The following is a 27,746-nucleotide window of genomic DNA, read 5'->3' as shown; positions in this document are numbered from 1 at the left end:
TACAATCTTTTTAACCATGTAAACTTATCTTGATCCATGGAACCTATCCAATATTTTCTCTCTTTCAAAAACTAGCAATTCACTTGTAAACACGGGGTGTATTATTGAAAACAATGACAGATGTGTATCAGCACATAATATCGTTTTGACAGAGTTTGCCAAATCTATTGTTATTCATTTAAATACTGCGAGTTGTCTGCCCCTTTAAACAATTTATATTAGCGACGCTAGATTTACTTCTACAGAGAGCATATAAGCCAGTAGGGTAAACATTGTTTTTCAGTCAATAGCAGTTTCTCTCCTTCATGTTTTATCAATATCGTTTAGCAAATACGGAGTTCCTATTTTATGCGTTGAATATTTGAACCTTCGGTAAGGCTTGCAACACCCAATATTTAAAAAGTATTTATTGAGTGTTAATTTGCCGTAGCCTTGGTGTTCAATCGGACGTGACGAATTAGCAGTTAAAGAGATATTACTTTTTGTGTTTTAGTGCGGATCGAATAGATAGCAGTATTCTCTGACACACGGGAAAAGGCGGAGGGTGAAGCTCTACAGAGTGAGTACTAACTTTAATTTTACAATCCGGAAAGTTTTAGGAATTGTGTATTGGGTTGATTGACAATCACTGACTTAGACATTGAGACATTGTTTCTAGGGACAGGACAATGGGTAGTCGATGGTGTAGATCATTTACTTGACACCCCCAGATCCTATCACTGTCCCACCAGTGTCAGATAGAAACACTCTGATGACATTGAATGGGGGTGAAAAATGACTTCATCACAATGAACGTCTAACATGCATAATTTACACATCTGGAGCTCGGGGAATGTAGATAACTTGGAAACATAATCATTTTGTCGCCGAACTTTATTAAATTTCAATCTCCATGATCTGGAATATTGATTTAAAAAGCGTTGTGTTAAAATTTAGCTTTTAAATAAGGACACATTGCATGCTTCACCTCAGGGAGAAAACAATACGGAACTACAAAATTAACAGACGTAAGACAAAAGACCGCTTCAATATTAGCTTGCTAATTGAAAGTGAAATAATTGCGCATGCGCGTTGCTAAGAATAACGATGTTAAGCTCCACTTTCACTGACTAAACTTACCAAGATATACTAACTTTTTTTTTTAAAGACAGGTTTGGAATTTTAATTCGATACAAAAATAGGTCAGCCCCGACAGACGTAAAGAATAAAAGTTGAAAAATTCGTAGAGTAAATATTTAGGATTGATTAGAAGTCAATCGGAGAGAATTAAAGTTCTAGGATTGTGGGATTTAAGGTTTTAAAGCTCAGAATAAAGTACATTATAACTGCCTGTTGTGGATACAGTATCAATTACTTACATAACAATCTTATCAAGTAAAAAAAGACAGTTACATATTCATATATAATACCGAATTGTCCTATCAGTATTCTTTTGTGTGTAGAATAATGACGTCTTTCACGGCATTTGCAACAAAAGACATCCACCCGTCAATTTTTGTCTCACATTAGACACTGTGATCTGTTATACAAAATCAGGATTTTAAACTTGTTGGACCTTATTATAACGAGCTGTTTTTTAAAAACTGTAAAACAGAAGTTAATAACAGAAGTCCATATCCGAACCCAATGTCGAGAAAGCTATCCGATAGCACACTCTTCTCATTTAAGAAAAGCAATCAAAAACAATTTATCACGTCGCCTTGACAAAATTTAAATTAGGGGTCGTATAGCACAGATTAAAACCTTGACTGTATGGAAGGCGTATTTGCTCTTCCCTCCTAATAATGGAAATCTTAGTGTCAATATTAGTAACTATGTAGTGATAGCCTTAAACAGCAGAACACTTCAAAAAGTGTAAAATTCCTACTTGCAATAAATGAACTAGTGTCGGACGGGGATCTCTGATAATCGATCTGAAACCTTTCAAGGTACGTAAAACCAATAGAACTCTCCTCTCACAAAGTTGAATTAACGCAAGTGAGACCCTCGGGATAAACCTCATAAAGTTCAAAACTGCGTTTTCAAATGTTTCTTGGAAAAATATGGCACAATCGGTTCATTTGTATATTAGCAAAACAATAATGATGACAACTTAATCGTAGTTTACGCGGAAAGCCAATCGATTTTTTTGGAATTTTATAAAGAGCACTTATAGAGAAAACTCCAGTGTTTGCACTAAACCAATGAATCTTGAGGGCGAAATTATTTCAGATCTTGCGTAATAATAGTGACACGTGGAGTCACAGTTTTCAAAGCAACACACATATAGTTTAATCTTGTACAAAGAAGTTTGCAATGTTAAGTAAATTTAAATACTTGTCGATAAGAGATTCCATATCTTCTTGTTTAAGAGTAACTTTATCTATACTTGGTACACGACCAATACTAATGTCTTTGAATTCAGAAGTTGTCCTTCGATAGGCAGCGGATTTGAAACTGTTCCAAAACAAACAGTTATCTTCATCAACAACAGGGTACATGTATTATTTCGTACAGTTGACTCTGACCACTGCATGTCAACAATAATACCCTTGTTCAATAGACAAACTAAAGAGCAAAACCCTATATTCCAAGTCTCGAACAAATCTCGATAAGTGCGATGGTTTGATAGCATTGGCAGATAGCTGATAGATAATACCAAGGGTAAAGAATCGGTTGTTTTAGAACTGTTATTCCAGTCTAACCTAAATTATCTACCTCCTTTAAAAAATTACCTAACTCTCAACTGGCGAGAGTCAGTCCTCACCAATATACGCATGTTCTCCTTACAAAATTCCCATACCCTGAATATTTGTCAAGTAACTTTTTATTATCCGTGAGTTTAATATTTGCATAATACCCATCATAATTGTAATTTATGATGCTGTCATAAATGTCGTGATGATATTTTAATTTATTTTAGGACCCGACGAAGCAATCGAGATGTCATACGTAAGTACTATACTAACATGAATTCTTGAACCAATGTTTCTCATCCTTTGACATAGTTTATCTTGAATAAATTCCCACGTTATCTAAACCCATATTTCTTAATCTTCCATTTTTGTGAAAAATTTGAACTGACTTTGATATTCAGCTATACGTTACCATGAAATATATATTTAGTGACCATTGTATGAATTCCTTAGAAACAGTAACTCCCAAACTATTATCTAATTTCAGCCCGTAGCATTATGGCCAATGACTAGGGTAGGGATACATCTTTAGCAACACCCAGTATTATCTAAGGCCAGACTTATGAAATATGAACTCACTTTAGTCTTTTTATTTCTTTTTTAGAAGCTAGCCACAGACGTTGTAAATAATATACATTTCTAGAAGTGAATTGGCGTAGGAATATTTATCTAAAGCTAATTCATGCAGCTCATAGAGTTATGTGTATATCTAGAAAGGCATTTAATATAGTCAATATTTTCTTTTCATCAACCCATTTTAAGTAGACTTTCGCTTGCAGATATTTACCTTGGCCCTAACTTTTTTCTTGAAAGCGGTGTTCAGGTAGATAACCACGGCCAGAATTTGACTGTCGCTTGAACGACTTCTTGATTTGACCACTGTTCATTGTAAAACAAAATATTAACAGCAAAGAAAGAGCCGTGTTTTTAAAAACGAACTTTGGCGTAGGCATACAATGAAATAGACTTTAACTGTTTTTAATTGCACAGAAAACGATACTTATAACAAAAATTAGAATACAAAAACGTGGTGCCTGTCTTTTCTTGTCTTTTTTGGCTTCAGTACCGAGCAGAGACGGCCTTAATTGGCCTCTGTTGATCGACTTCACCCCCAATTAACAACCATTATAGAACCACCGAGTCTTGTTTGATCGTTCAAGTGCTGATAATAAGATTTAAATCTCAAAACTTTTCCTTGGGAGTTTCTGAGTCGACTTTCGTTAAGTTTGTAGAAAGGCTTAGAGACTGTATTGATGTGTCGATCGACTTTTCTGAACCTTTTACAGTCAACGATGTTGTAGAAGCCGTGTTGACGATTTGGCTTTACTAAGTTGAATTTTCAACCAAAGACAGACATGTCAAAGTAGATCTAGAAGTGATTAATTAACAAAACACATATCGAACTTTTACCACCTAACATTGAAATACCTATATTTTATTGGTTGTGTGGGGTGAACCGTTGGAAGTCAAGACTAAAACGGTGGCAGTTACATGTCAAGTTTGTGATTTCTATGGTAACCATGTATAAATATGATTGACAGGAGCAGAACGTCAAGCCGTGGTCCGGGATGGTCAGTAAAGCATGTCTCCCCACTGTGTTGTTACCTCCCCTGTCACAAACTCTTCTGTTCACGCCTCGACCCTTCCTAAATGATATTTTTGTGTAGCAGTTTTTGAAGATTTTATATCTTTATATTATTCTCTTATTGAAGTTAGACATACATAAAAAATCAATTCATAAAAAAAATTCAGAACACATTCCCACATAATTTTTTTTAATTGAAAATTTAAGAACAACTGTGATTTAAATTATTTTTTTAAATTTATTCTGTCATATTATATACAACATTTGGGATTTTTAAAATAATCAGTTTTCTTACAAACTTTAATTATAATGAATCTAGATATAGAACAGCTACATCATTGTATATATATGTAAATGTAATTATTTGATCCTTGTATCCAACCTTCAAAAACTTTAATTTTATATCATTTCTGTCGCTAATTTATTTTTAATGTGCTGAGGCGTCACAAATAAGCTTCAGTCACGCAAACTTTTCTTTGTGTTCTACATTCATATTTAAAATGGTTCTAGTAGATTTAGCCGCTTCTGCCAGATATTATCAGAAAGAATAGAATCATCTTGTATATATAGTTTGCCGTGCAATAAACGTTTGGGATTTTTATAATCTTTGAAAAATCAATCAATTGTAAATTATTATGACTGTTACTTAATCATGAACATTTTTCTGTATATATGTGTTTAATTTGGAAGGTTTCAACAATTCTATTTGTTATTCTTGGTGCATATTTTTCAAATACATGTAATTGTTTCTTAAAGATGTTTACTTTATAAGATATTTAAAAACATAATTTTTGTAGTTCTTATGAAATTAACAGACAAATTATGACTAACTTGAAAACTTGGCCAAATACACTTTGACCTTCATTTATTGTCCTTGACCTTTATAAGCCAGCAACAGGCCGGTGTTTAACCAGGGCTCTCCTTTGTATCTTTTTGCAGTACATGCAACAGTCGACGTACAGGCACGACTTTGTACCGACCAACGGGGTAAGTGCCGGGACAGCGGGTGTTGACCTTTAACCTTTTTGTCTTTCAGTACATGCAACAGACCACATACAAACATGATTACAACCCGGCGGGAGGGGTAGGTACTCTAGGACTTTCATCTGTGACTGATCAATTGAACAGAGCTGTTTGTTGTAAAATAAAGCATCAAAATTTGAAATAAAAGATCTCTCAAAATCGACACGGCTCTTTTCGGATTGACCATAGATAGGGCACGCTTCTTTTTCTGAAAGGCTATGCATTCTGTCTGTGTGTCACATCTGTGGAGTATACATGTTAGAACTTCAAGTTCTGTTGCCTTTTCTCAATATTTCTGACAGTCTTCACATTTTCGTTACGAATTCCTGTGTATAACACAATTAATTCTCTCTTGTCAGTATAAAACACAAGTATGTATGCCGTATTGCTGGTATAATCATTTCGTTTGAAGATGTTATCTTTATTCGAAATTGCTATTGAAGCTTTTCATAATTGTGCTTTAGTGCTTTCTTGGTCGGTTTGTATTTATGGTCGCGTAGCTCTATGATTATATTTGTGTGTTTTAATTATGCCCACAACTAAGAAACGCTATTTAGTCCTGCTACTTAGGAATGCTGTGAAAATATATCGATTTCGATGTCAATTTCAGTTAAAAATTCTGGCCCTTCTGGGGTTTTAAGTACCCTATGATAGACATAAAGATGGTTGCCGTCGAAGACTGACCCATATCTACAATGCGTTGACTTGACCCTTTTTAAGGTTCATTTACAAACAACAGCAGAGGCAATATCACTGAGGGACAATGTTCTTTCAAAATGGGTAGGATGATAACCTTCGAGTGAAAATCGATTGAAAATAATCTGACGTTCAGCAAATTATCAGAAGTCTTTCATAAGCACTCCTAAATTATTAAATGAAGATACGGCATATGCAAAAATGCAAAGCATTTTTTTCTTGATAAGCGATACAAAGCAAATTATGGTTTTCGTGTGCTGAAATGTAAATGCGTCAATTGTGATAGCAGAATATGTTTTCATGAAATTGATGTTGCCATCAATTGTTGACCGGGAAATCTATATCGGTATCCAGCAAAATTCCAAAAATGGTAAAGGTTTAGGTAGATATATCATTTCTGCAAAATGGAGTTTTGTGTCAATTCAGTAAATGGTTGTAATGGGTGTTACGCTTTTTGAGGACTTTTTGCACTATTTTTACTTGTCAGCTGATATGTTTAATGAAATGCAAAACTTGAAAGGATAAATCCAAAATGTTTCCTGTGCATATCTTACGCAGTTTTAGAGTATTCGTGTCTGGTTAAGTCCTTTTATCACAGGAAGGTCTTACAATGGCATTAAAGAAGATTTTATCGTTTGATTGTGATAGAATTGGTTGATTCTATAACACAATAAAACTAAGCTCAGGAATCCGTCGGGTAATTACAGAAAATCTACACACTCCTAAAATCATTGATCTCGTAATTCACCATATATCGGGTAAGTATTTGGATGACTATTAAACCTCTTTTTGGATTTCATTCAGTTTAATGCATAGTCAAGTGAAATCATGTCCAGATAGGGGAAATATTCTCATACAATTAACTATCTAGAATAACGTTGAAATTCCTTATCTTTATGCAATACCTTTCACAATTATGTTACCTTTAAACCTTTGTGCAAATATTGAGCACGTTAATGTCATTAAAGGATAACTATTTTTCATGCTGTAAGTTTAACGCAATGAGTTGTGTTATATTTGTTGTTCCATAGATCCTGAGAACTCTTTCTCATGCCAGATATGGTACTGTTATTCATAACTATATGCCAATGTATGATGGATGCTGTCAATAGATAAATTGAGACTAGTTGTTATGAGTTGAAATCTTAAATGTAAAAGTCTGGTTGTTGTTCCACAGATCTCACCGAGGAACAGACAGACCAATTACCCTTACGGAGCCGACGCCCCCAAGGCGGACATTCCCGGTCCTTACAACAACTTCCGGCCCAGATATGGCGACCCCCTCCCCCAGCATATCAGAGATGTAAACACTGTGTTTATATTCTAATTACAATATTGTTATTAATGTTCAATGTTCAATCCTAATATACAGCAGATTTATGACGTTTAAAGAGAAATCTCAAACTAAATTGTAAATACTAAACAGAATACTTCTTATTATATAATAACCAAAAATACACCAATAATTTTTAATTGATTAAATATTTAGCAGCTTCGTAATTATGTAAGTATTCTATTAAAGTCCACATATTGTGACATGGCTGAAAATCATAAATTGCATGTCACATGGTTCAAATTGGAATCAAAACTAGAATTAGAAATGATCAAGAAAGTCTGAATTTAACCTTAATATTAGGGTTTCTTTTTGGTGCATGCAGAAATATACTTGTGGCAGAGTCTCTTATTAAACTAGTGTCTAATTAATCAATAAATAATTGAATATCTATTAATCTTCTATGGACAAATAACTTTTAGTAGTTATGATCTCTGATTAACGATGGCGCAGGGAAAAAATCAAGCTGATTAAATAACAGCCTCATAACGCAAACAGTCAAGGTAAATCTATGAAACTGATAACTGGGACTACTAATTATAACCAGAAACTACATCAATGAACAAAAACCAGCAATGTCATACTGAAATTTAGCATGATGTGCTAAATAATAAATAAGTAATAAAAATGTTTTAATTTACATGTACATGTAGTTGGTTAATAAACAAAAATCCTTCAGAAACTGTAGGGTTTTACACATTTAAGTAATAAAGGTTTATATACATTGTTCATATTAGTATAACGATATTGATGAACAAAAGGATTTTAGCAATTAAAGTTCAGCGTTTGTGTGCTTCATGTAAACAAGAACCCCCCAGATTTAGTGCTGTACTATCGATTGTTGTAGTTGGACGGACAAAGATTTGATGACCAGCCTCTCACCGACAGGGTAAGCCTCACCTCAGTACTCGGAAACGTCCTAGTACTTTTACTCAATGAAAGACAATTGCTCTTTACACCTTGACCTTTTTTCATTTCAGCAAAGAATAAAACGGGGAGAGGAATGGATTGGAGGGGTAAGTACATTTACCATACACACGACACCTGTTGGTGTATAGAAAGACATGAGCAATAACTCTTGTTTTACATGAGAACGTTTATTTTACAGAGACGATATGACGAGCCTATGACGGACCGAGGGGTTAGTATTCTATTTGTACTTATATAGATATAGACAACGTTTGTACCTCGTCTATTTACCTTAGATGTACTAATTGCCCTGTCAGAATTGATCTAAAACGCACGTGATTTCCCCCTGCTGTAGGTTTACGGTCCACCAAGAAGGGTAGGTCTTGCTCCACAGTCTTTGCATCTATTACTCGTAATCTGCATAAACATGTACCACCATCTATTCTTGTCACTATATAGAGGATTTATATTTTCTGTTCTTATGTAAAAATAATCTTTGCTTTGGGGAAAACCCCAACTATTTTCAAATCATCTGAACTCAAATTGTCCTTAGATCTTTTTTTTTTTTTAAATGTATATATCTGATAAAAAATATATTTATCTATCTAGATTATATTGCTAGATATACGCATATAAAGTAAAACTTCAAACAAGATTAGATTTCAAATTTAGAAAATAATTGAACTGCAAGCTAATTAAAAAAAATCTATAAGATAACAATTTCTTCCTACATGTATATTTATACAATAATGTATTTTTAACTAAATCAATTTTTAAGAAAAAAAACCCAGAGTTAAACTTTGATACAAGGGAACCACCTACTAGTATTTTACTTATATGGTCGAAACTCTATGTCTTATTAAGTTCCAAAATATTTTAGCGGACAATTTAACACACTTATGACCATTAAAGCACCCATTTGTTTTTTATCCACTGTTATTTGTATTGCAAAGATTCCCCCTTATTGTTTAACCTGACCTGTTTGTATGCTAACACATTGCCTTGTCTTCTACAGCAGTATTACGAGAGGGAGCGAGGCCGGGATCTGTCGCCTTACCGGGTAAATATCGGCTCTATCCACAGCACCAATAGTGGTTCTCTCTATTGCTCTATTCATGGAATTGTCAGACAACTTTTCAAGCTTCCTAAATTAAAAAAAAAACACCTAGTCTTTAAGAAAAGCATAAACATGACGTCGGTTATTATTGGACATGTTGCTTGAAAATATAAAACTGAAATACTTGCGATTTCCGGGAATCTGAAAGTTGAGATTTTCATGTTTCAATTTCAGGGAGATGACAGAATTTATAATGTGTTGGATAATGGTCGAAGAACCTCTTTAGATAGGGTATATATGTGTAACTAAAACCCAGTAATAGAGTGTCGACTCGCTAAACCAAAATTATTCTGTATCATAGCGATAGCAATCCAACAATAGTTATTTCTTTACGTTTCTAATAATAGTTCAAAAATAAATAAAATTTTCTTCTATTGAATTTCAAAAGGTATTGGTTTTAAACATATATTGCAATCCTTTGCAGCCAATAAATAGAAACAGGGACAATGAATTTGAAAGGGTACGTTTTTCAGTCTAAATTATCGCTAAAACCGATTAATGGCTGTAAGTTTACATACAGACATGTGAATTTGTATTTTCCTCTTTCCAGCAAAATTTGAGGCTTGGGCGCCATACCTCCTTAGATAGGGTATGCTGAAATGAAGGCTTATACCATAACGATGATTTAAAGGCTTATTTGTTTAATGCTTGGCATTTCATTTAACGAAGCTAAAGAAAAAAAATTTCGTTCATATTTTTCGAGAGAAATATTAAACCATACATAATGAATTTGACTGTAAATAATTTAAATACATTTTAAATATTTGTAAAAGAAGTATGACAAATGATTTTAAATTTTCAGTACGATTTAATGGATAAACGAAAAGAAAATCTGAAGCAAGTACGTTGTTCTCTCACAAATTTCAATAGAACTTACTATTCTACAGTTTGAAATTCCTGCACGGGAAAATGCAAGTATAGAGAAAGTTTGTAGAAAAAAAATAAGCTAACTCAAAACTAATGACAACAAATAAAAAAAACCAAATAGCATGTAGCATGGGAAATGTGATTTAAAAGTAAACTAACTAATTTCTTGTAGCGGTCTGAGAATTGATTGATTTATATCTGCATGCATATTGGTTTCAGTACATCCAAAACAGGAGGAGGGACCCGTTTGAGGGACTGGTAGGTTGGGGCTTCCTTGTGTAAAACCAGTCATTTAGTGTCCAAAAGCCAACTGTTTACAAACACGTGGCGACGGAAATGACTTGATTTACACTGGAGTATTTCTTGCGCTTTGTTGGCTTCCAACCATTTTTCATCAGTCTTGTTTTTTTGCCTTTTTTTCAGCCATTAACAATATAACCACGTGGTTTGTGTTCTGTAGTTGTGATTACCATGTAATCGTTTTCTTGACTGTAGCATTTTAGAGTTGTTTTTCTTTGTAAAAAAAGCCCGTCTCATAGTAATCCAAATTCTTCCTTGCTATTTTTGCAGTATCAAGACAGAGGGAGAAACGGGTCACCCGAAAGGGTAAGAAATTTTATAATTTTAAGAAAAACAAACTGTTATAAAGAAACAATAGACTGCTTTCCTATACTTAACCATCCCAATGTTTGATAACTTACCAACTATACGTGTGATCTAATATACAGCATATAAACATTTCTAATATACAGCATATAAACATTTAGTAGATGACCACGTCAGGGTAAGCCTCAGATTTTCTCCAGATTTTGGAGGGCAGTATTGTTTTATGTGCAAGTTTTTGATTTGACCCTTCATATTTATATGATTTGAAAGTTTGAGTTTTCGATTGATATGAGTACCTGTTATAAGGGTGTCCGTTATTTGTTACAGTATTACGACCGTGGGAGAGACAATGGTAGGGGTCGGGACTTTGACAGGAGGAGAGACGAGTCCCCTGGCAAGGTAACTGTCCCTCAGTAGTAATGATACTGTATCCCTATGATAATGATACTGTACCCCCCAGTATTAATAATACTGTAGCCCTGTACAGGAAATTACAGGGAAAAAAATCTTACTCAATTTCACCGCACAAAATACCTAAGCCTTTGATCTTTTGAAATAAATCCAAAATGACCTCATCTGGTTTTAGCAGTGTGTTGTTATTGATACAAATTGACCTTTTTTTTTTGCAAAGCCATACATGTATAATTAAAATATCCAACTGGTGAAGCACTATGCCCAGCTGATTTTTTTTTATTGGTAAAAGGTGTCTGATGGTTAAGATATCCACTTTGTTCATACATTTGTACTTGAACAATATAAGATTAACCATACGATTGCTCTATTAGTTTAGAGAATGGGATCGGGATCGGAATGGTTATAATGGTTATAATGATCGGGTACGTATTGTAGTTCGTGATCATTATCTCTCACGTAATCATAGACGCTTATTGGGCTTTTAAAATAGTACAATATAAAAAGTAGAAGCAGTGACAAAATTCATGTCTCTGGAAGAGGTAGGATTTCATTTTTTTTCATTAATTAAAAAAATCTAAAAAAATCAGAGAGTAGAATTTTGCATTATTTTTTGTGTTTAATGTAAATGAATTAGAAATGTAATGTTACGTATAATGCAATTCATAATTACACATCTGGCATCTTGTGAGGAAACTTGAAGTTTTTGTGTTACAGTACTCTCGCCTATTCCGTGACAAGTTCAAATATCTCGACTTGGTATGCACAACTTGCTGTTGAACCATGCCGCAACTTTTAACAATCAAACAGAAACAGAATGTTTCTAATCATGCCCTAACAACCATGTTTTGTAGCATTTTTTTCATGAATAACAATTTTTTAAATATCCTTCATTTGTTTTTGGGACTTGGATAAAATCAACGCTGTTGCTAATAGCTATTCAAAATAATTTCTTAATTTTTTTTTTTTTTTTTTACAATATTACACATGCATTAACTTTAAGCCATATTTATACAAATAGAATTTTCTTTTCGCAAAAGTAAAAAGGAACGAAATAGAATATTTTTTTTATATGAAGACATGTTTGTAAAGCGAATAATTACAATTCTATTGGTTCCTAAAAATAAATGATGATGAAAACTGTTTAAGTGAACTGGCTAACTTATCTTGAATACGGCATTAGGTATGAATTTTTGTGTTTCAGTACGAGAGGCCAGCACAACCAATGATTGACAGCTACGCTGACCATCGGGTGAGCTCTCAGATATATCGATCTTACATACATATTTAGCTTCACCATAAAAAGTATATCATAAACTAAGAAAATCAAGTGCTATAGCACTGAATCAGATGTTAATCCTTGGTATCAAAATCACTTGTTGTACAATTTAATTCGTCATAATTTCCTTTTGATACTAAATTTGTGTTCGAAAATCAGTACTCAATAAAACACGCTGAACCTTTTTTTCAGAAAATGACCGACAGAACGACATACAAGGACTATGGAGAGGTACATGTCTATAGACATCTGAAATTGTATTGATTGAATTACTGACCTTACCTGTTCATTGCAAATCTTTGCTAATTAACCGCCCCTCTCTATGAATACCTGATCATTGCCTCTATTATGACTATATCATAACACCTTTATTCTTACCTCTTTTTTAGTTTCTGCAAGAAAAGATAAAATTGGATGAACTTAAAAAGGTAGGACTTCTATTCCGATTATTCATCTAATATTAAATAAGAGCAATGCTTTTAAATATGATTATTTTTATTGTTAATCTATAGATCGTATTCTTTCTTATATAATAATACCTGAATTTCTTTAATTTCAGCAACCCGTAGAATACCCGGCCGCTAATCTTGTAAGTAAAACAATATTTTTTAAGGAGTTATGTTTCCTGATAGACTTTGCTCCTTTTTGGACAGTTATCTTTCTTTACCTCAAAGACAGCCTATAGAAGTAGATATATATAGTGGTTTGTTTGGTCAGTACTTGTTGAATTAGTTTGTCCTCTACCTCAATACACACAACTCTGACTTGTTTACTTTTCTTGTCTTTGGATTTTGTCCGGTGCTGACTACTTGAATCCGTCCTTTATCGTTCTGGCTTTCAGTCGTAAACAAAAGCAATGATTTTATGCATTCACCTGCGTTAGACCTTTGATCCATCTTTAAACATATTATAATAATCGATCAGTATTTACCAAATAAAAATATTCCGGCTCCTCTCACTGAAATGATTTAAAATCGATATCGATTGAAAGGACCTATATATCGCGTGCATCTCCAAGTCAATGACTTCTATCTTTATGTGAAGCGCTTAACATGCGCCAACACCGACAACCAGTTTTAAATGAAATGAGTGAAAACTACTGCCGTCATTTTACATTCATTTGATTTAATTTCTACCAGTCCAGAGGCCCATTTTCTACCAAATCCTGGTAGAGACCTGAATGTGTTTGCTTTTGTCTAAGATTGAGTAAAGGATTAATAGATGCCATCCTAGCCAGTCTTTTCAAGTGATTCATTGTCAATTTCAAAAGCGATCTACGTACATTGTTGACACTGTACATTGCATTCCGATCACATGGCTACCAATGATTCCTTCCGATACACAAACAGCAAGCTAGACACGGTAGCAGCGGGTATAGAGGTCGTGAAAGCGAAAGTGGGACTAGTGGACGAGAAGGTTGGAGCCATGGCTGAAGACTGGAAAACTTACGGATCTAAAATTCACGAGCTGGAAGATAACATCCATTACCATGACACTAAGATGGATGAGTTCAGAACGCGAGAGGAGATTCACTCTGCGAAGCTGCGAAACTTGGAGGAAGAGTTGTCCAAATTGAGGGTTCAGAACAACAGACTCCAAGATGACCTCTGGACGATGCACAAATCGCCTAGGTTTAATGAGGATGATCGTGATAGGGCCAAATATTACTCACCCAATGATAAAAATGATACTGACAAACGAAATGTGGATTTTCAGAGGGATCACCTAACCCACAGGGAGACCTACAGGGAGCAAATGCATGGGCCGGAAATGGTGAGAAAACCTTACAACAGCCAGGATAAGTTGCTGGAGAGGGAACGGCAGCTTGAAGCTCAGATCCGTCGGGAAATGGAAAAAATCGAGTTGCATGACGGGAATTTCAAACCCTGGGCGAGGGATGCTAAGAACCCCACGCATCACGTGGTAAGGTAGCACTATGACCATTAACCTACGTCATCAGCTTTATTTACGTCATCATCCGCTGTAGCGTTTTCATCAATATAGAGCTGTAGTTATATCTATATGGTGTCTTCCGACAGTGTAGTGTTTGTCTTGTACTACTACCTATCAGGCTAAATGGCGTCTGGTTTTAGCGAGGCTTGTTCTACCTATTATTGAGTGCTTTCAAGAGGCTTACATTTTCTTAACACTAATCATACAATTAGTTGTAGTGTGTAGGGCTTCAGTGAAGGGAATTGTTCGGTCGCTGTGTACCCAGGCTTACGCACAAAGACGGAGATTTTGGATGTTGTTACGAATACCCGCTCTTATCCCACAAGCAAGGGCCTCCGAGTTTATTTATACATCTGCTGTTGTCATGGTATACATTATTGAACAAGCCCTTTTATGAATTGCATTGAAGTAGTCCACAAAACGGTTTTATTTTGATTCAAACCTTACGAAAGCTCAGTTTGCTTTGTGTACGTTCATGTCGACTGCCAGAATATATCCCACATAAAAAGGTTTATTAGTGTATGAATTATGGCCTTAAGTAAACTACGCACGTTCACACATTTCTTTGAGTTGAGAAAAGGCATTTCCTCTCTATAATAAATTTTCCACCGGAATCTTGCCAGAATAATTGAAAAGTTTAAAGGCCTCCTTTTAAATATACGGATGAGGTACATACGTTTTACCCATCAATTTCACAAGCTATTAATTATGAATGTTTAGATACTGTTCATTTCTAGATAGCTCTGTCATTTAATGTAGATACATTAATTTACATAAGAAGGATCAGCAATCTAATTTTCCCTCTTGCTTGTCTGCATACATCATCTCAGTGCAAGTGGTACCGGGAATCGAATTAATTTTTCTCTGAGTTTAGTATTGATTTTGCTTCTGGTTATTTAAGGACACCGAGTTTTAAATGTTTTAGAAGTCATCAATAAAACCCTGAACTGCCTAGCTTGTCTTGTAGGGACCAAACTACGAACAGGAGAAATATTTCGGTTCCAGCGAGCGCCAGGTTTGAAGGTTGCCGTGAGGGTGGGGGTCATTTTTGTCAAACAATCATCTGAAAAGTCTGCCTTAAGTTGCACCAGCCTATTTGATTGAACTTCACGTTTTGTCCTCAATCTATTTTTGGAACTCTAATTTATATAATTCCCCCTTCGTATGCAATCCTTTTCTGATGGTAGAGCAATTTACGGCATGGCATCGTATATAAATTTAAAAAGGGACCTGGGTCACTTTCTCCATTAAAAGAAATTAAAATTAATTCAGTACAGAGCTACGTGTATAAAATTCTAAAGGGTTGTCATTATCCTGATTATTTATCAGTTACATGTAGCAACAATCAGACGACCAGGAATTTTTTATTTATGTTTAATGACAGATTATTGAGGGTCGCTTGTGATTGTTGTTGGGAACATTCATATCTGAATCAAAGAGAAATACAAAGGTAATTTAGAAAATCAAGTTTTTACAGAAAATATTTCATTTTTAGATAATCCATATGTTTAACCTACATTGCAGGTAATCCCATGGTAATAGTTTTCTGTGTAATCTATTTAAATAATTGCTTACCCCGATGAAAGGCTTGTAATACACCAGTTCTAAACACCGATTTAAATCAGTGACATTCCTTTATAAATTGTTGTTTGAACACAAAGACATATTTCTCAACGTACTCATTGTTTACTTAAGAGAAACCAAAAGTTAAGGTAGTTCACATTTTGTAGGAAGTTCGACCTCGGACAGTGCCGTCAGATCAAGCGTTATATGATGAAGAGGTAACAGAGTCACGTGTCAGCGCTGTTTTACGCATATAATTCCTCTGATAATGCAATACACACTTGTACATTTCAACACATCATATTTATATCATATATCTATGGTTGGCTGGTTGAAAGCGTTTCCGCACATTTTGACTGATGTATCAGGTCACTTTGGGCGTTTGAATGGGATCTAGTGGTCACGATTGAGGGTGTCGGACTTATCCGATCATTGCCGGAACCAGTACCTGATAGTTTGTGTTTTACTTGCAGCCCAAGTCCACCAACAGTGGAGTCTACCTCTTCATCAGAACCAACAAACTCGCCAAGGCTGACGTCGTCAAGGCTCTACAGGAGGGACGCTCCGTGCTGGCCAACTCATACGGGCAACTCAAGGGCATCGCTACCAACAGGGAGGTAAACATCCCACCATTAAACTAGCCATTACTTGTTTTATTGACTGGTACAATCTTAGCCTTTTGTCAAGTATTTATAACACTATATACTACTGGTTGCGTTCCTCGCAAGTCTGCAATCGCGGTCTTTGAAAATGCTGCGACATGGCCGAAATCACGATAAATTTTGAATATCGATATAACATACTCAGAACAAGATAAAAAAGAAACTTAGATATCTAATCATGAAAATGTCCAGAAAGCCCCTAGATGCGACCGGTTCCAGGTTTTGTGCTTGACCTTCCCATTTGGTCGCAGCATTTTCATTCAAAATTTATCGTGGATTCGTGTTTCGGACCATGTCGTGCCATTTCTTAGCAGAAGACATGGATTGGTAAGTATTGGTTCTTTCTAAAGATCATATATGAAGTAAAAAAGACCAGCTTTTTGACATTGATACATTTTCATTTTCCTTTGCTGATTTTAGATAAGTCTGCTGGAGGGACGACCGGATGGCTGGACTCACCAACCGTCCGTGGACCAAGAACGGACGTGGAACATAGACGATATCGTCTTAGTTATCTGGTTCCCTACCAGCAAGGAAGCGGAAATGTGGCTTCGTCATGAAAAACATTTCCGTAATGCAGCTTTTCCGGAATTCTATGGATCTGACGTCGTGTCTCTACCAATTAACTGGAACCCGACAAACGGTACCTGTAGTTCCCACACACTGAAATATTGTAGATATTGTAAAACAAACGATGAAATGAAGGCAGTACTCAGGAGACACTAACTGTTATTCTATGAAATTTCCTTTCAGATCGACATTACCCAACATTCCTTGTAACGGAATTCGAAGGAATCGTTGACCCAGATCAGTTCAGGGAGAAGTTCGCCATCAACATGAGTGACGTGTTACACCGTCACGAGGCCGAGCGCTTCGTCATCCAGACAGTCGGAATCAAGCATCTGCGTGGGAACTGGTTCAAACCCAAGAGCGTGGTAACGTGCACCAGATTCCCAAGCAGTGAAGCGGCCCTGCGGTTTTTTCATGACCGTAAGTATAAGGGATAGAAAGAAATTGGATTATCCTTTATTTTCCTTGAATAATGATCTGCTTTATACCTACTACATGACTATTCACTTTTGGGTTTATATTTTGCAGCGGAGTATGAACGTTTGAGGCGGTCAGTGAGGGACATCTCCAAGAACCGCACCACCGTCATGTTCACCCTGACCGAGCGCCCCGTGTGAGCCCCACCCCCGGCAATCAATCGCTGCCAAAGCAACCTCCAAACAATCTGTGATAAAAACTGAATACTAGCTACACGTTTTAGAACCAGTGGATCAGTATTACTCAGAGATAGACAGCCCTTATCCTAAGATTATAGTCCTCTTTCTAATATTCATTCCGTCTTCTGCTTCTAAGTTTTGAATTTATTTTAAATAGAATTATGTCCGTCCACTGCCTGAATACTGTTTAGTTATAAATGTAGACACTAATATATATTGCTTCAAAGAAAACTTGGAATTCCTTCTGAGCCCCTGTGATATCATATATCATAACATGTTTCAGTCTTATTTGACTTTTGTATATAGTCCCATCCTGTCATGCTATTTATTTGCGTTTCTGCATCAAGCACTGGTGACCTTCAACAAATTCACTATTTATTTTTCTGCATGTATTGGGAAAGGTGTTCTCTAATAAATTAAATCAAAAGATTCAAAATGTGTTTGCATTTTTTAATTGTTTAATTTTTTTAGACGTTGCGCAATAATGAATATTTACATTTAGTGTACATTTCCCTTATGTTTGCGTTGGAAATCTGCGACGTTCAATTTCCTGTAACCACATTTAATTAGCGTTGTGACGGCGCATGAGCCAAAGTATAAACGTCATTGCGTTTTGAATATATTTATTATCGTAAAATTAAATGAAACGTTTAAACTTACTTAACTAATTTGATGTTCTTATGCATTATGGACTTATGAAAATAATCGTAAAATCCATGTATTTTTTAATAAAAAATATTTTTCACTATGTACAAAGGCTTTTAAGCGACGATACACAAATATTTCAAACAGTCAATCATCAACACATGTTTATATATCAAAAAAGTACATAAATATATATCAAAATATGAATATGATATAAGCATTGAAATCTGATGGTTTTTGATGTGGTCGGTCGACTATAACTTACCAGGTCGTGCAGAACAATTATAATAAGCTGTGTTAATTATATGACCGACGGCATCATAAAATTAGCATTCAATGCCTAATTGACATCCATTATTATTGATAGAACTTTGATCATAGGGAGATCAGAAGACATTGTTACAGAGCTTCTTGTTCATTTTTTGATAAGTTTTACGTACAGTGCGAAAATTATAGAATAGTACAATGCATATCTTTGACATTTGGTGTATTTTTATTAGATAAACCGAGACCAGGCAATTTTCTTTTATTTGAAGAAATGCTGTTTTTGTGTTTCTCGAATTTACATTTCACTACTGTCATTCATAAGTAATACTGGTATTAAAATGAAGACTGCATCATAAACGAATTTATTCCGTTAAACTATAATTGCTGTTTTGACAAAAACAACCAAGTATATTACGTTCATGTCCGTAGTCTGCAATTAACTTACTTACCAGAATAAGTCCCAGAGATATGAAGTCGTTGGTAAATACTATAGTTTTACTTTTATAATCTTTATATTAGTATTTTTCGTAGTATGGTGGAGCTAGCAAAGTATCATGCATAGTCAATACATCTGCTAGTAATAATTTACAGTAAACCCTGAATGTACGGAACTAGGGTGCGTTAATCTGTTAATATAGAGAACAATAGTTGGCAAATAAATACTGTTAACATATAAACAATGTTCTTCTCATTTCAATGAAGCCACACGATATATACATAAAATTCCATCTATGGTTAATAAAAACAAATAATGTAAAGAAACTGCTTTTATCGTGTAAAACAATATTATTACACGTCATTTGCGACAGTCAAATATCCTATTCCATGACTTTAAAACGTGAGTTTTTTCGTCGTTTAACAGAACTATAAACATATCATGTTACCTTCAGATTCAGTTGCTGGAGGGACAAGAAGGGTGGAACATCCGGGCGAATATGACGCGCACTGGGGACTATTGGCTGGAGCGTTCCCAGGATTCAACAGTCATCGACGACATGATCCTGGTCATCTGGTTCCCGACCTTTAACGACGCCGAGAAGTGGGTCATCAGCGAGAGGAAGTTTAAGACTCCCAGCTTTCCCGAACCTTACGGAAGTGACGTTATGATTCTTCCTTTAAACGATAGCCAGCCACAAGGTGACCTTATACTCATTATACTAAGGAATGTAATGTGTATTGCTATACAAATAATGACGTGTATCTCCGTCTATCATCATATTGCATAGCTCATTACACTCAATGACGTATATCCCTAGCTGTTTATCATGTTATTGCGATGGAAATGTAACTGTTTATTACAAGCAATGACGTTTATCCTTGTATATCGTGTTATTGAAATGTAACTGTTTATTACACTCAATGACCCTGTTTATCATGTAACTGCGATGGAAATGTAACTGTTTATTACAAGCAATGACGTGTATTCCTGTTTATTAGAGCGGATCGCCTACACCTACATTACCACGGAATACCCCCGCCAGCTGGATCCAGTCATGTTTCGAGAAAACTTCGTTCCTAAGATCAAAGAAGTGCTCTACAAGCATGGCAACGACGGGTTCTTCATTCAGTCGGTCGGAGCAAAGGTTATCCGGGGTCACTGGGTCAAACCCAGCAGCCTCATTACCACCATCAGATTCAACACCAGACAAGACGCTCTTAACTTTTTCCTAGACCGTAAGCATACATTAAATATTTTTTTATCCTGCATTCTGTCAATAAAGGACTTTTCAAAAGTTTTTATTTTAATGGCTTAGTGAATAAATGATCAACTGATCTATTTTCTCCCTACAGCGGAATACAAACAAATTCGTCTGGAAATTAGTAGACGTATCGAACAACTTCCGGTTTACATGAACTGGTTTAAACCGGTCAGCTTTATGTTTACCCTGGACAAATATGTGTAACATGAAGACCCGACAACGAAGCAATTCCTACATGTATACAGGAGTATATTATTCGAAAAGCAATGATCCGTTATCAAACTATACAAGTTCTTTATATATTCCCCAAAATGCAATGCACTTCCTATGTAGAGTAGTAAACGTAGTATTGCAGATAGTGTACAATGAAGCACAGTCTATAGTCAGAGAAAGGTCATTTGTACTGGACCAGTACATCTCATGTGATAACAATAGCCATAGTTACCTGTTGTTGAATGGACATTAATATCCTTCGTTGTTTTTTCTGTTGTTTTCATACCTTAAGTGATGTTTTTACATTCGTTATAAGAACTTTACACAGACTTCTATTTTGTAACCATTGTTTAATAAATTGTTTCATATATCGTGTGTCGGTTTTCCCTAATATCGAGGTGTGCTCGATCTTAGAGTAGAATTATAGTACAAGGTTTCTTGCATTGATTTACATGAACGACACCCCCCCCCCCCAACTCTTTTCAGTGAATTGCTATCATTTTCATTTTTGAGGGGAAGAGCATCAAACAATTTAAGTGCTTATTTAAGATCTGTTCTATAATTAACCCCTTCACGGTAACTGCGGTACTACTCTTTTGCAAGGCAAAATGACATAGCTTGGTGAAATATTACGTAACGTCAATTGTTTCATTAACGTCATTTAATTATCTACCTACTGAAATTTCGGCAAAGTATATCATTTTGCCCTGCAAGAGAGCAGTTCTGCAATTATCGTGAAGGGGTCTGTTATTTACATTCATAATCTAATTTGGCATATACTTCCATCTGCATAAGCAGCGAATCCTTTGTACTGGATCAGGTCATTCGGAGTTAGTTACCTTGTATTGTACTCTAGGATACACTTTTATTACAGGAACAAGTGGCTTATTCAAGGTAAATTTGCGGGAAACAAGAAAAGAATACGTTTAATTGCGAAAACCGATTCAAATCAAAATAATATATTGTCACTTAGATGATATATTACGTTTGGTTTATAAGTTGCCGTATTTTTTTCCGTCGACTCCAGCAACGATCGAACAAAACGTCGTGTACAGCTTGTCAAAGCTCCAATAACATTTTGTTTTTTTAGCAATCTAGCTAAAAATAATCACCAAGCGACAGATTTTAGTAGCGAAACTTTTATAAGAATTAAACAAACAAAACTATAATTTACCCATTTTAATTTCTAATGTTCGAAGCAACATAATAGAAGTTATCGTTCTTAAGCAGTGTCAGCAATACATGTACATGTTATAAATCAACTTAAGTTTCAGAATTCAGCTAGAATTAAAGCATATTGCTTTCTTTATAAAAAGCACTCTCTGTAGCTGATAATTAGAAATAATGATTTAGACAAAAGTAAAAACTTTGACAGTGATGTAAAACAATTAGATTTTTTTCAGTATAGAATGCTATTATCAATATTCTTACTGGAAAATATTCTCCCATGGGAATGCTTCTTTTTTCTTTGGGGATGCTTATTTTGAAAATACAGTTTTTTCCTTCCAAATATACGAGACGCACACGAGAAATAAAAGTGGTTATACATGCATATGTATATAAGAACTACACTTTGGACCTTGGAATACTTTTATAGCATAAAAGTTGTAAAAACTCGGCACCTTACCCAAACGGGGTACATAGCAGTGCATCGTCGAAATGGTACATCTTGTACATTTACATGTATCTTAAACCCACTGAAGGCAAGCGTTATGAACCAAAATATTATTAAACTTAGTAATTCATTTTTATACAAGCATTGCAATAGAGACATCAGAAGCACTGTTAAACAGGCAGCAACTTAAACAAAACAAACATAATGATCAGGAATGCCAGGCATTCACTTGTCTTTCTGTGCCTATGCTAATAGCATATTCTGTCTTCGCTCAATCTGTTTGGGGAAATGTCACGCGATGATTTCCTTGCTCAGTGATTGGTTGTTTCCTGTGAGTTCTGTGTTTCTGTAGCGCAATGACTGCCAACAGCGATACCACTGCAACTGCTGCCAAACCAACCACTACCAGTGTAGAAAAGTTGTACCCTTTCTGTGAAGCCTGAAATTAAGAGCACAGAAGTTTTTCTTTTGTATTCATAAAAACCAGAATTAAATATATCTTGTGTGATGTAAGTCACAAAAGTATATAGCAAAGTTTGCAAGAACCGACAATTCAAGCGAAGACCACGCATAATGACGAACTCAGACCTTGTCAAAAGAATAGAGCTTGTTCCAGGGTTGATGAATGTCTTGATCGGTACTGCGCTTTCTTCTGTCTGAAATATCCGGGAAGTAATATAAACATAAATGAATTTATAAAATATCTTATGGTAGAAAATAACAAAATTTGAAAAAGAACCTTTGTCTAGAGACTGCTTCAAACAGGTGGCTTTGGTAGAGTTTTCCAATCGAGCGAGGAAAGGGATGCCGGTATTACAAGTTCCCTTAATCAGGAATGCGATATGGACGTTCTTCTGAGCAGCTATTTGTAGAACTGCATACTCTAACTCGGGATCCTTTGGATCGGCATCGGAGTAAAAGAATAAACAGGAATCCGGCCGAATTATCTTCAACGCTTTAATAAAACATGACAACAAATTATGAAAGTTTTGATTAAGCAACAGAGGTAAAAGGCTGGTTCACATTACACGATTCGTAGTGCTTACTAATAAACAGATTGATGATTATAATAACAGTGGCTATACCTGCCAGTAATCCATGGAAGGAGAACTCCGGACAATCCCCTCCGCCCTCCTGTTTCATGTCTTGAATCCAGCTTATCATTTCATATCCGTCTGTCGTGCTCCGCACGTGGTTAAGTGAAACTTTATTATGGAAAAAACCAAACACGTAAGACCAAAGTCAATACAGACAACTGTGCATGGAGAACAATACATATTTAAGAAATTCTCACAAAAAGCGGTTGTCTTATTTTCTGTTACCTGGGTCACTGAATGTTGAGAGGATAAAATCGGAGGGCATGGTCTTGTTCTCATGTAGAGATGACTGTATCGTCTCTGTTATTTTTGTCTTGATTTGTTCAAAGTCGATTGACATAGACAATGACGTGTCAATGACGTAAGCAAGGGATAATCCAGGTTTCAAACAGTCTTTGCAGGCGACAGGTAGTCCAACCAATTCTCCGAACAATCGAGGTCCAAGTTGATCAAGAAGCCCGGTAACTGCAATTATGGATTTGTGTAGAAACACGAACTGAATAAGTTTCATACCATTGTTATTGTTCATCTTAAATACAATTTTTTACGACATCTGCTGATCATGAATGTAACATAAATGTATAAAAAAAATCGAATATACAAACGGGGTTAAATTACCTTCCCCGACAAAGAACTGGTTGGTGGCCTGTATGGCGGCCTCCCCAGCCGTGTGGTGAAGGAAGAAGTGGGGGGACAGGCTGGAGTCAGATGTCTCCTTGTTGATCCCGCCAATGGCGTTTACGTCAGAAAACGCATCGTCTTTCCCGCCGTGACTACATTTCCCAATTCCTACTGAGTCGTTTCCTTTCAAAGACAATTGTTTTACTTGAAATCAGAAAGTGAAACATTGCATCTACAGAGCGAGCTACTGAGTCGACCAGTGAGACCGGCTTACCTGTCGGTTTTGGGATGCCCTGAACACTCAGGTATCCGCTCGTCAGGTACTGTCCGTTCACCAGTATGTTGTTTTGACAGGAATGCTTGTCTACTCTGGAAAAAAAATAATAGTGAAAACAGAATACTGAACTCTCCCAAATAGGAGCATTGTCGACTGCACACAAAGATACTCCAGTTTAGAAACTTACGCAGGATGGGAATATACACATCCGGCGCACGTGGCGACATCTGGTGGGGCTGTGGGCATCAGACTTCTTCCTTGAATTCCTGAAAACAGTTTCTTTCAACGTCAAAAACAACACATACATAGCTATCATCATATCTCCGGTAAAAACGTAACATTTTCGTCGACTGTTAATAAATCATCAAACTCCTTAAGTACATATAAATTAAAAAAGGCATGTACATTTACATGTGAAATTTGTTAAAGAAGACGCTAATTTGTATCATAGCTTTATTGGAGTTTAAGGTTGATGATAGCCTTTAATGTATTTTCATTCAGTCATTTAAAACTGCATTATCATGAATGATTTCAGAAAGAAATATGCAACCACATAAAAAACTAACTCAATTAAACTATCATAACAGTCATGGAATTATCTGTTTCATATATTGTGTCGCAAGGAACAATTCATAAGACAGTAAATCTTTTCGGAAGTTGACTAAACGGGAAGACTGCTGGGACAACTCACCTAGTTCGTTACAGGTGACGTTACCATACGTCTCCACCCAGTTTGTGTTGGAGTAAAACATCTGCATGGTGAACAGGTACTCCCCGATCAGCTTGCGGACGTTGTTCCAGTCAGGGTTGGGGGACAGTGAGAGGACCACGATCTGGTCCCTCAGGGATTGTAGCAACAGGTTACCTACACAGGTAAGAGGCTTATCAAAAGCTATAAGTGCCTGCATATTCATATTACAAAAATATATCGTATGTGTATACTATTACTCATTTTAATGATTATACGAATATATATATTTTTTCTATTGTGTAGTCAAGTAAATGTTAACAGAAAATGTTCCTGTAAGAAAGGCTTCTTGTTAAGAGGAAATGGAATTTAGTAACAAAAGTTAATCGACAGATCAAAGAGAGGCCGAAAAATTACGTCAGTCTACCTGCAAAAATCATTTCCGCGTTCATGGTTCTCATAGGAACGTTGGCATACATCCGCTGTGCGTTGTTGTTTCCCCAGACGATCGTTTCTACTACCGTACCGAATACTGCCTCGTACGATCTATCTACAGAAAAAAAGGTAAAGAGGATGAAGAATTTGTTTGTTGTGTGTGTCATTGAATAAATTTGTCACTCAAAGTAAACACAAGATAAACATGCATCTTAATTGATTACAGACAAACAAATCAAATGCCAAGTGTTATGTAAACGTAACAATTTGATGTTTTCTTAAAACGGGGAGAGTACAAAAAATAATTTGTACATGTAGCTTTACATTTTAAATATCAAGGGCAACTTTTACTCAAGCCAAATTGTATGACTACAATCTTACTTGAGACTACAATTTATCATAAGATTCAATGATAACTCTTATATATAAGATCACCGTTATATGTTGGAGTTTTAAGATACCATAATACTTATTTGTATTATGTTTTGTATACAGAAATAGAGGATAGATATGTTTTATTGAGAAATAGACACCACATCCAGAACAAGCAGATTTCTAGTATAGAGACAAAATACAGTATATTGGTCCGCAAATGACAAGTTCGTGCAGAACATCCAATAATTAGACCTGGTGCTCTCCCACTTCAGTGGTTGTTCTCCAATTTTTTAACGATAGTTTTAATTTTTTCCCCATTAAAATAGTGAAACTGTTAATTAGTTTAAAAAATGTTAAAGCATATATCATGCGACCCTAATGTTGGCAAAAATGGCAGGAGTTTTAAATTATTTACTACCCACTAATGGAATCAAACAATTATATTTTTAAAAAATCGATATGCCGCCGATTGATCTTCTTATAGAAATCCTAATATTGGAGGGGAAAAAATTAACGATTAAATATCAAAAGTTACAAAACGTTTAACTAAAATTATGTCTTTCTTTCTCAGTTTTTCACTTTCCTTATATGTTTTTTATTTGCCAAAAACGTCAGCTTGTCTATAAATGTGCTGACACTATTTGCAAATGCAATCAAACAACCATTTAACAGATTCCTATGGTAAGCACGAAAGACAGATTATATTTTGGCATTTAAGTAAAGGATGAATAAATGATATCAACATTTTTCTCATTTTTTTCCCCACATGTAATGAACGTCATTCCATTGCTTTCTTTAATAAATTATTCAAATTGTAATGCCATATGTGATGTTTTCAATCGAATATTAAATTAATTCTAAACTGTTTCAGAAAATCAATATACACATTGTAGTTTTTTACATTAAATAATGAAAAGTCATACATCAGTAATTTCCTATTAAAAAGTACAAAAGCCAACTCTTTTAGATTTTGAATATGAGTTTGCGTAGCAAAAGTAAAAGTAAATTGTTCAAAGAAACACTAACAAATTTATTTTACAAACGAGTGTGCATGTATGTTCAATTAAATTTGAATTTAAATCCCTCGCATAACAAAATATTACATAGCCTGTTTTAATGATACTAATATTCCTATTTACAATTTGGTCGAGATAATCCATGAGTAACTTACCTCCCCTGATAAAGTCCACAGTGACGTCGACGCCGCTCCGCGAAGCGTACTTGTTTCCAGCGTTAATGTACGTCCGGATAAAAACGGCGGCGGATTCATACAGGGCGCGTTCTGTGATACTCTGATGGCTGTAGTCTCCTATTTTGCCACTTTCCTGTGTAGGAAAGAATCCCAGCACGGTCGATATGGATACCGCAAGTAGGAGTAACAGCTTGATCGCCATTTCTGTGAGAGCCTTTGCCAAGGGATAGAACTAATTTGAATGTTCGCGTTGCTTTAAAGTTTATAAATGCCCACAGAAAGATAAGGCTTTTTTTGTAAAGTTAAACTTTAATTGAGATTAAGGAGGCGTTTGTGAATACAGTGTTGTTTGTTGACCGATACCGCCCGTTCATGTGTTTGTCGGTTTCTGTACAACTGGAAGTCTTCAATTCATCATCTGTCTTAGCGTTATCGAAGTCTACTTATAATAGACGCAATTAATAATTACTCAGACAAGGTCATTGTAAAGAAAGAAATTCCTAAAAGATGGAAGGCAGGGGTACTTTAAAAATAACTTATTTTATTTATGCAGTTCTTTAAATTGGTCAATGAAGTAGAAACGCCAGACAAAAGTATTTTCTCTATTCTTTCCATGACAAGTTGATTTGCTCCTTCTTTTATCTTTTAAACTTATAGAATACATTTTGTATCCGACTTTTGTCTTGTCAGAAATAACCATTTATTGGCATCAAACC

General features: G+C 35.4%; 2 protein-coding genes across 51 annotated transcripts; one reads left to right on the top strand and one right to left on the bottom strand.

The window, feature by feature from the left end:
* The first annotated feature begins 213 nt into the window (after window positions 1–213).
* On the top strand, window positions 214–21,100 carry LOC128187089 (uncharacterized). 50 transcript variants are annotated; one of them, XM_052857242.1, is made up of 31 exons: window positions 214–372; window positions 494–559; window positions 2,903–2,931; window positions 4,217–4,246; window positions 5,297–5,344; window positions 7,157–7,282; window positions 7,469–7,483; window positions 8,160–8,201; window positions 8,293–8,328; window positions 8,421–8,453; window positions 8,577–8,597; window positions 9,237–9,281; window positions 9,513–9,569; window positions 9,763–9,798; window positions 9,889–9,927; window positions 10,141–10,179; window positions 10,425–10,463; window positions 10,776–10,811; window positions 11,139–11,210; window positions 11,597–11,647; window positions 11,940–11,981; window positions 12,427–12,474; window positions 12,694–12,732; window positions 12,891–12,929; window positions 13,061–13,090; window positions 15,422–15,469; window positions 16,185–16,235; window positions 16,491–16,634; window positions 19,708–19,954; window positions 20,255–20,491; window positions 20,609–21,100. In XM_052857242.1, exons 3-31 carry the CDS (start codon window positions 2,923–2,925, stop codon window positions 20,719–20,721), a joined length of 1,812 nt encoding a protein of 603 aa, XP_052713202.1. In that variant the 5' UTR covers window positions 214–372; window positions 494–559; window positions 2,903–2,922; the 3' UTR covers window positions 20,722–21,100. The 50 variants fall into 50 exon arrangements, with proteins under 50 accessions (XP_052713202.1, XP_052713181.1, XP_052713165.1 ...); XM_052857221.1 differs by lacking the exons at window positions 10,141–10,179; window positions 15,422–15,469; window positions 16,185–16,235 and adding exons at window positions 10,226–10,249; window positions 14,218–14,424; XM_052857205.1 differs by lacking the exons at window positions 15,422–15,469; window positions 16,185–16,235 and adding an exon at window positions 14,218–14,424.
* A 794-nt stretch (window positions 21,101–21,894) lies between these two features.
* Window positions 21,895–27,282, bottom strand: LOC128188424 (von Willebrand factor A domain-containing protein 7-like). The gene is made up of 11 exons (XM_052859469.1): window positions 27,010–27,282; window positions 25,456–25,578; window positions 25,032–25,205; window positions 24,528–24,606; window positions 24,338–24,432; window positions 24,061–24,246; window positions 23,668–23,907; window positions 23,431–23,550; window positions 23,085–23,300; window positions 22,934–23,001; window positions 21,895–22,784 (listed from the first exon to the last, which is right to left on the bottom strand). Exons 1-11 carry the CDS (start codon window positions 27,230–27,232, stop codon window positions 22,617–22,619), a joined length of 1,692 nt encoding a protein of 563 aa, XP_052715429.1. The 5' UTR covers window positions 27,233–27,282; the 3' UTR covers window positions 21,895–22,616.
* Between the last annotated feature and the right edge of the window lie 464 nt (window positions 27,283–27,746).

The sequence above is a fragment of the Crassostrea angulata genome, chromosome 6 (assembly GCF_025612915.1).
Source record: "Crassostrea angulata isolate pt1a10 chromosome 6, ASM2561291v2, whole genome shotgun sequence".
NCBI lineage: Eukaryota > Metazoa > Mollusca > Bivalvia > Ostreida > Ostreidae > Magallana > Magallana angulata.
The sequence above is the reverse complement of the archived record's forward strand: the minus strand, read 5'-3'. Positions and strand labels throughout refer to the sequence as shown.